The sequence below is a fragment of the Pygoscelis adeliae genome, unplaced genomic scaffold, assembly GCF_000699105.1.
Source record: "Pygoscelis adeliae isolate BGI_AS28 unplaced genomic scaffold, ASM69910v1 Scaffold202, whole genome shotgun sequence".
Classification (NCBI taxonomy): domain Eukaryota; kingdom Metazoa; phylum Chordata; class Aves; order Sphenisciformes; family Spheniscidae; genus Pygoscelis; species Pygoscelis adeliae.
In genome coordinates this window covers 2,458,952-2,467,889 of record NW_008824544.1, presented here as the reverse complement: position 1 = coordinate 2,467,889, position 8,938 = coordinate 2,458,952, and the positions used below count along the sequence as shown (strand labels likewise).

At 46.9% G+C, this 8,938-nt stretch overlaps 1 protein-coding gene across 1 annotated transcript in view; it reads right to left on the bottom strand.

Annotated features, from left to right (window-relative positions):
* The window catches only part of CAMK1D (calcium/calmodulin-dependent protein kinase ID), a 138,871-nt gene that overhangs the window by 96,041 nt on the left and 33,892 nt on the right, over positions 1-8,938 (bottom strand). Inside the window, exon 3 of the mRNA XM_009321774.1 lies at positions 1,846-1,920. Within this exon, the coding sequence (XP_009320049.1) occupies positions 1,846-1,920 (75 nt within the window). The remainder of the gene's footprint in view (positions 1-1,845; positions 1,921-8,938) is intronic.

Here is an 8,938-nt window from a genome sequence, read left to right as displayed (position 1 = left end):
TGGGGACGTGGAGATGCGGGTCCCAGCCAGCACAGGAGCAGTCAGGCTGGAGCAGTCAGATGGACCACCATCTCATGTGGTCTACCTGGACTTCAGTAAGGCCTTTGACACCGTCTCCCACAGCATTCTCCTGGAGAAGCTGGCGGCTCACGGCTTAGACAGGTGTACTCTGCGCTGGGTCAAAAACTGGCTGGACGGCCGGGCCCAGAGAGTTGTGGTAAATGGAGTTCAATCCAGTTGGCGGCCGGTCACGAGCGGTGTTCCCCAGGGCTCAGTATTGGGGCCAGTTCTGTTTAATATCTTTATCAATGATCTGGATGAGGGGATCGAGTGCACCCTCAGTAAGTTTGCAGACGACACCAAGTTGGGCGGCAGTGTTGATCTGCTCGAGGGTAGGAAGGCTCTGCAGAGGGACCTGGACAGGCTGGATCGATGGGGCCAGGGCCACTGTATGAGCTTCAACAAGGCCAAGTGCCGGGTCCTGCACTTCAGCCACAACACCCCCATGCAGCGCTACAGGCTTGGGGAAGAGGGGCTGGAAAGCTGCCTGGCGGAAAAGGACCTGGGGGTGTTGGTCGACAGCCGGCTGAACATGAGCCGGCAGTGTGCCCAGGCGGCTAAGAAGGCCAACGGCATCCTGGCCTGTATCAGAAATAGTGTGGCCAGCAGGAGCAGGGAAGTGATAGTGCCCCTGTACTCAGCACTGGTGCGGCCGCACCTCGAATACTGTGTTCAGTTTTGGGCCCCTCACTACAAGAAGGATGTTGAGATGTTGGAACGTGTCCAGAGAAGGGCAACGAGGCTGGTGAAGGGTCTGGAGAACAAGTCTTATGAGGAGCGGCTGAGGGAGCTGGGGTTGTTTAGCCTGGAGAAAAGGAGGCTGAGGGGAGACCTCATTGCTCTCTACAACTACCTGAAAGGAGGCTGTAGCGAGGTGGGTGTTGGTCTCTTCTCCCAAGTAACTGGCAATAGGACAAGAGGAAATGGCCTCAAGTTGCGCCAGGGGAGGTTTAGATTGGATGTGAGGAAAAATTTCTTTACTGAAAGAGTGGTGAAACATTGGACCAGGCTGCCCAGGGAAGTGGTTCAGTCCCCATCCCTGGAGGTATTTAAAAGACGGGTAGATGAGGCACTTAGGGACATGGTTCAGTGGGCATGGTGGAGTTGGGTTGACGGTTGGACTCGATGATCTTAGAGGTCTCTTCCAACCTTAATGATTCTATGATTCTATGAAATAATGTTTTTTAATTGATTTCAGAAAGGGGGTGGGGGGGAAAGCAGTATGAGCACCACTTCCCTCCTCCCTGCCAGGTGGATGTGATGGGAGGACCAGGTCAGCCACAGCATGTCATGTACCTGATGGGATCCTGATCTTCTTAGGCTCAGAGGGAGAAAATGGGGAAGCAGAGGGGCTCTGGTGAGGGAAACGTGTCAAGGATGATATGAGCTACCACTGCTGCTGAGACAAGGATGATACTTTCTTGCAAATCCAGCACCCATGCACATGGTGGTCACCTCTCGCAGGCCAGGTATCTGTTGAGTCACAGAGAACTAAACCGTGGCAACTCAATACATATGAAGCCAGTTCTGATCCCCTTAACATCTCCTCTTCAGTCTGGTTTGATTTGGGTAAGACTATTCACAAAATACCTTAGTTCCCAATTTCACAACAGCCCAGCCCATCATGCCTAGAGATGCATTTTTTACCACCGCTGAGGATTTTGCAGACTGCAGCACACAAGACAAATACCTCTCATGTATCCCATCTTTTGGGTTAAAGAACAAAACCATAACAAGATGAGTTGGCGATTTTGACACAAAAACATCATTAGGTTCAGTACTTACAATTGCATGACCAGATATAAATGGTTAGGACTCTCATAGATGTCTTCCAGGGCAACTATATTTTCATGCTTGATCCTGAAAAACCATAAGATAAGATAAGATGAAATACTGATTTTTATTTTTTTATGTGGCTGCAAAACATAAAGCTATTTTTAGTTAGACGCTACTTGTCAGTGCTTTATTCAACATCATAAGATATGATCTTGACCAAAGTAAACAGTCAGGAGTGCTTTGCAGCCCAGAATACTGTTATTACTCACAGAAAATTCCTTCAGTCCTCTCTGAAGCCAAAATATTTAAGGGTTAAGTATCTGGGGCATTAGAGGTTTACAGTTCCCGTGTCAGATGCATGAAGATGGTTGGTTGGAGGTTGAAATCTCGGGACAGCAGCAAAGCAGGGTGCGAGGGGGCAGGGTGCTGGCTGGCAGGGAGAAGGCAGGGATTTGCCCCCATGCAGAAGCTGGCACAGATAGGCAGCAGCTGTACAACAGCCCCAAGCTCCTTCCCACCAAATTCGCCCTGCTCCAGTGTCACACCTGCTCTGGATGCCTGAATTTCCCTGGAGCGTTATTAAGCACCACGTGGTTTCTGTGCAACGGCTCCAAGCATCTTCATGGGTTTTCTACACTCTCACCATTCCCACTGATCATTCCCACTAAGCCTCTTGTCAAAATGCTAGCTTTAAAGAAAAAATCATCTCTACAAGCATACATCTAATTACTCAGAGCAATGCCTCTCTGGGTTTGCTCCTTAAATGCTTACAAATAATTTCCAAAGGATACATTTAACTTGTGCAAACCCTCAAGAGACCACCAGCACAACTCCAGGGTCAGAATAGTAATTACACCAATTGCAGACAGTTGTTTTAAGAGCAAGAGAAAGCTGGGAAATGCTAAGCAGAGACCACTCATTAAACAACAGATGGACACGTTCAGAAACTGAAAGTGCATTGTCAGCAAATGCAAAACTCTCTACATGTTTCAAGGTTCAAGTAGCTTAATTAAGATGCTTAATCATATGTCAGAACCTCATCCTCAACGGTCCCAAGTGCCCTAATGTCTGCGTGAAGATGTTGAGAGCAGAAGGTCCCCTGTGCCCGGCAGGATCTTTCCCGTAAGAACGCAGACTAATCCAATTTCCTCTGAATTCACTGGAAAGATTATGACTGACCTGAATTCACGCCCATAATCAGCCATCAAAAGCTGCATTCATATAAGGACCTTCACACACAGGAAATTTAACATCAACAATAAGTGAACTCAAATATAATGCACTACAGGATGTCAGAGCAACAAATACATGAGTAGGCTCCTCAATCTACATAAATTTCTGGGAAATCCCATGATATTTTAGCAAAATTTCCAGATAGACTGCATCACAAATTAAGTTCTTAATACTGACAATAGGAAATCAATACACTACCCACTTGGCTTTACACAGCACATGTTTGGAAACCTTTATTTTGTTGTGCAGGTCTAGTGCCTGGTCCCTTAAGGGTTACAGTTAGGGCAAGGGCAGTTTTGCCTTGTTGAAGTTAGCTGAAGGTACACTAGGATCCCAAATGACATTTCAAGCAAATAGTCACTTTTAATGGAAATTATTATATGTATTTATCCATTTTCGTCTATGCACATGCACATTCATGTGATCATTTGTGTATCTCATACGATCATGATCAGGCAGTTTTAACACAAATAATGTACTATAGCATTATCTGTTTAAAGCCTCCATCTTAGTCTGCCATATGACTTTTACCGTGCGCATATTAATGCTTTGCATTTCTATTTTTGAGAACCTCAGAGGTTCACCAAACCAACCTAACTCCCTCTGAGACAGCTGCCAGCAACACCTAACTGTCACACACAGGGCTAACGGGTGGGTTACCCACAAAGACGAACAGCCAGGGAGGCAGAGGCCAGAAAAGAGCTTATCAGACACGCAACGCTGCACGCTGAGGGTTGCTGCAAGACCCTCTCCCCTTCCTGATTTGCAAACCAAATGGGCACTGCGCCGCTGCGCTCTCTGAAGGTGGATAAACTTGCTCGGTTTTAAAGTGAAGGGGGGAGAAAGGGTTTAGTCCCACCAGTGTGGGGTTGTCTGTATTGAGCCAATCTGCCTCTCTTTGAAATCAGATGCAGGATGTGAGCACATGGCATTCAGGGAGACAGTGAATATTAAGTGTAATCTGGAAGAAGGCAGCTGAAGAAGCTGAATCACCCCCAAAGTACAAAGCGGGCCACCCCCATAGGGATGAGGGTATTTGGAACAAGATGTCCCTTTGGGAGGTCATGCCTGCGCACACCAGCCACTCCAAGCACTGGTGGCCGCTGCACTCGAGGGGCTGGCTGAGATGGGAAGGAGGTATTTTTTTCCACTTTCTCTCATCCTCCCCAAGACCAGCAAGGCCTTAATCGTGGAGTTACACAGTGCTTAATATTCCTGGTGAAGTGCACATCACATGCCTGCAAATGAAGCAGCTTGTCCCGCACAGCATTTCTCTACTCAGATGGACTCTCAAATGACAAGCTATTTAAAGGAAAATGGAATTCAAAATAAAAAAAAAAATAAAAATCAATGGAAACCACTTGGGGAGAATCCTATGGTTTAGATTAAGTTGCAGGTTGTGATGCTGAAGCTGGACCAGAGCAGCCGTGGGCTTCCCAGCAGAGGTCACTGCAGCCAGCAGCAGCCACCCGCTCCTCTGCCCTTCACTCCACCCGCAGAAATTAGTGTGCTCCTTTCTTCTCTTTAAAGCATGGGCAAGCGATCGCCTACAGCCCTGATACACAATAATTAACCCTTCAAGGCCGAACACTGTTCATTACAGTAACACCCCGGCATTTGGGAGATCGGATGTGATATCCTCACAGCATTTTGTCCATACTACAAAGGCCGATGGGGACTGGGACAAGTTTGTTCCCACTCCTCTGTGAGCAGATCGGCAGCGCCAGACATGCAGGTGACAGCCAAACAAGACATTTCTGGCTTGCACGGATGCTCAGTTTCTCAGTTTCATCAAGAGCTGAGGAAAGCACTGTGCAGCGGCAGCTAGTTGATGGTCACGGATCAGGAGGGATTTGGGAATGGCTTAATTAACTCCACTTTTATCCCCCTCTAGAAGCGCCACGTGAACCTCAAAGGTTCAGAGGATTCATTCTGCTAAGCTTCCAAATGCCTCCGCACAGCCCCACCGGTGATCTCGCTTAGCAGAAATACTCACCGGACTATCTGATCTCCTCAGGACCTGCCAGGATTTATTTTTTTAACAGGTGCTGCTCTCATTTTACAAAAGGGGAAGCGGTATGCAGAAAAGCTAAAAGTTTTTCTGTAATTACATGAGAGGCGGGAGCAGAGGGGGCTGAGAAACCAGATCCCCCAACCCCAGAGTATTATCTTAACCAATGGGCCATATTAGTCCAATCCCTTCTCCTTCCTATCTCGGTGAGAGGATCTTAACCCCACTTCTCTGCAGCCTTTTTCTTCCCTCTGCCTTTCCTCTCTGGCCTCCCCCTGTCCCAACGTGTGGCTCCCACGCTGCAATAGATAAACCTGCCCTGGATTAACTCTGCGCAAAGCAACGCACCAATGTTGTTGTGGTACGTGATGGTACAACATTATGGCTGTAGCAGAGGGGACATGGACATGGACTGGGGTGACAGCAGTTCCCATTAATTGTTTCCAAAAAAAGAAAAAAAGCCCCAAAAGTGAACATCAAAACATGGGCTTGGTTAAAGCAAATTAGATTACATAAATTGTTATGAACAAGGAAACATCCAGCTAAGGAAATCTCCCTTACCACCCTTTTAACCTCCCCTTCATCACACTTGCTGTTTTCCCTGATGCTCTCCCTCCTTCCTGGCAAACCCCAGGTGCTGCTCGCATCTCCCACACCCTGGTGTGTGCCTGCAAATCCCCCCATCTGTGACCCAAGGGGCAGGTGCCACCTCCAGCCACTGCTGCTTTGTTAATTTTCAGGAACATTCTGAGGCCATTCGACAGAAAGAAGACAGCTAGAAATAAAAATACAAATAAAGAGAGGCCAATACTGTAACCAATTCACTCAGGACTCTTCACCTTACAAGGCCCATGAGATGCTGCAATCCAGGGGACAAAGAAGAGGAAAATAAATCTAGAAGTGACAACCGGGGAAATTTAAGTATATAAAAAACCATGAAGAGTGATTAATCCTGGTAAAAAACTATGAAGAGAAAGGATGGAAGAGAAAGGATGGATTCACCATTTTCAGGGCAGCGCTGATTTGGATGCCATGCCACAGGCAGACACGAGCCACAAGGCTTGATGCAACCCTGCGAAATTATCAAGTTTGCCCTCGGACCTTTCAGGTCTGTGGTTCTGTCCATGTGCTGTTACAAAGGTGTCAGCAACACAAATGAATGGAGACAATGCTGCACCTGAGCAATATTTTAGCATATGAGCAAATCGCCAGCCAAGACTTAAAGGAGCAAACTGAACTGGGCAACCAACGACTTCGGGTGACTTTTCCAAGCATGGCAGCTGTGCAAACAAGGGCTGACGGGAAAGCGTTTGATCTGCTGCAGAGCCCCAAGCACAGACTGGTCCCCTTTGCTTGCTGTGGAGTCGTTGCGCAAGAGCGTTGACAGGGGAATTGTCGTTTTTCCCTGACTGCTACAGCATCCAGTGCTGCTGAAACACAGAAACATCTGCCTCTGAAGGAGCTGAAACCCATCCCCGAAGCAAGACCCAACTTGACCATGCATTTGGCCCTGCATGACAGTTTCCACCATGCCAAACTGGGTGTGCTGCGGCGTTGGAGTAGTGATGAGTGTGTGGCATGGCACTCCAGTGATGTTAAATCCACCCTCACCATGGGCCAGAACAGAGCCGCCACATCCTACTCACTGCCACCAGAAGAGCACAAGTCCCATAGGATCACAACTAGCCCTAATGGGTAAAACTTGCTTCAACATTCACCAAAAATTAAAAAAAAAAAATCAATATATTCCATGGGCTTTGGCTGGAGATTGCTTTTAAGAAGCAAAGGATTAAAATACGGAAGTTGATGTACAATAAGGGAAACTAAATCCTTTAATGACTGAGCTTCCTGTTCATCTCTGCTGGCTCCTGACTATCCCAGAGGCCAAAGAGCTGAAAGAAAACTGGTTGCACGTTGCCGCAGATCATTAACTAGTGGGGTAGCACTCTACATGGGTAAAAGCAGAGGACCCAGATTTTGCTGTAGCTTTGGCTGCTGAGCTGCCAGGAGAGCATGTTAAATATCCCAGCTGAAAAAGCATGCTATAAACTATGATTGAATCACTTATATTAACATCTATCATATTTAACACTGAAAACTAGGATCAGTTAGCAGAACACTGGGCAAAAACCTTGGGCAAACACAAGAGCCATTTAAGTAGGGCAGGTTCCCTCCATAACAACTCTTTCTGAGTCAGAGTGTTATATTTGCAAGACATGACATTTAATGCTGCACCTCCATGAACAGCACGTGTCATGGATAAAATGCCACAAGAAAGCACAAATAATTTTGTGAAAGCTAGAACTAACAAAGCCTGAGTCTGTAAGGATTTGTATCTTTGAGTAACGAAATGTCTTTGCGAATAAATGTTCCATTATTTCCACATATAGAGAGTATTGCCGGCAGCATGGGGGTTACTGGGCTTGATGAATTCCCTAGTTGGCCAAGGGAAGAGTTTAAATCACAGCTTCTGCTCTGGACGACACTAGGAATTTACCTCTGCTCAGCTGTCTCATTCAGTTGAAACAAGTCAATAATTTCAACAGATATTAGGATAGTCTCACACATATTCACACAGAGTGATCGTATCAGATTGCTTTCCACATGAAAGAAAACTACCAAAAAATCTTCAGGATGGCTCATAAAGATGTGAGAACCCATGGGAACAAACCAGCCTGCTCCCAAGGGGAAAACGTGACAAGTCTGCTAAGAGGGTGTCGTGGTTTAACCTCAGCCGGCAACTGAGCACCACACAGCCACTCGCTCACTCACCCCCCACCCCAGTGGGATGGGGGAGAGAATCCGAAGAGTAAAAGTGAGAAAACTCATGGGTTGAGATAAAAACAGTTTAATAATTGAAATATTATAATAATAATAATAATGAATATACAAAGCAAGTGATGCACAATGCAATTGCTCACCCCCCGCCGACTGATGCTCAGCCAGTCCCCGAGCAGCGGCCCCCCCGGCCAGCTTCCCCCAGTTTATGTACTGAGCATGACATCACATGGTATGGAATGTCCCTTTGGCCAGTTGGGGTCAGCTGTCCTGGCTGTGCCCCCTCCCAGCTTCTTGTGCACCTCCAACCTTCTCAGTCAGTAGAGCATGGGAAGCTGAAAAGTCCTTGACTAGTGTAAGCACTGCTCAGCAACGACTAAAACATCGGTGTGTTATCAACTTTGTTCTCATGCTAAATCCAAAACACAGCACTGTACCAGCTACTAGGAAGGAAATTAACTCTATCCCAGCCAAAACCAGGACAGAAGGGAACAGGGTAAGTGAGATGGCAAGGGTTGGTACAGGGAAGGAACCTGATGGCTGTCCTGGAAATGGCTGGCTGACTGCAGCAGAGCTCTACCCACCACTCCTGGTCTGCAAAACCTTCAAACACTGATGCTGTTCATGGGACTTGCAGTGCCTTACCTTGATGCAAGGCCTCTTATAACTCGGAACTTTGAAAATCAACTGGACATGTATGATGTGAAGTACCATATCTCTAACTCTACCTCCTCCCTTTCTTATCCCGTAGCCCCCAGACATCCTCCAGGATGGGTACTTTACAGATGGATATTCCCCATATAGCCTCACTGATATTTGCGTGAGCAGAGTTCAGCATGACACTTCTCCCATCATCCAGGTTTCCCTCCCACGTGGGCTTTCTGGTGTGAAAAGAAGAAATACAAGCTCCAGTTCAAGCTTTTTTTTTTTCCCCACAGTTGGCATTTATCAGGTCTTTCTCATCCATTGACTCTCTGGTATCTTGTGTCTTGTAAAAGGTGACTTTATAGCAGACCTTTCTCCCTCAAACAGGGCACAAACTATCTTGTGGGATTTTATATCTCAGATTGAAACCTTTTG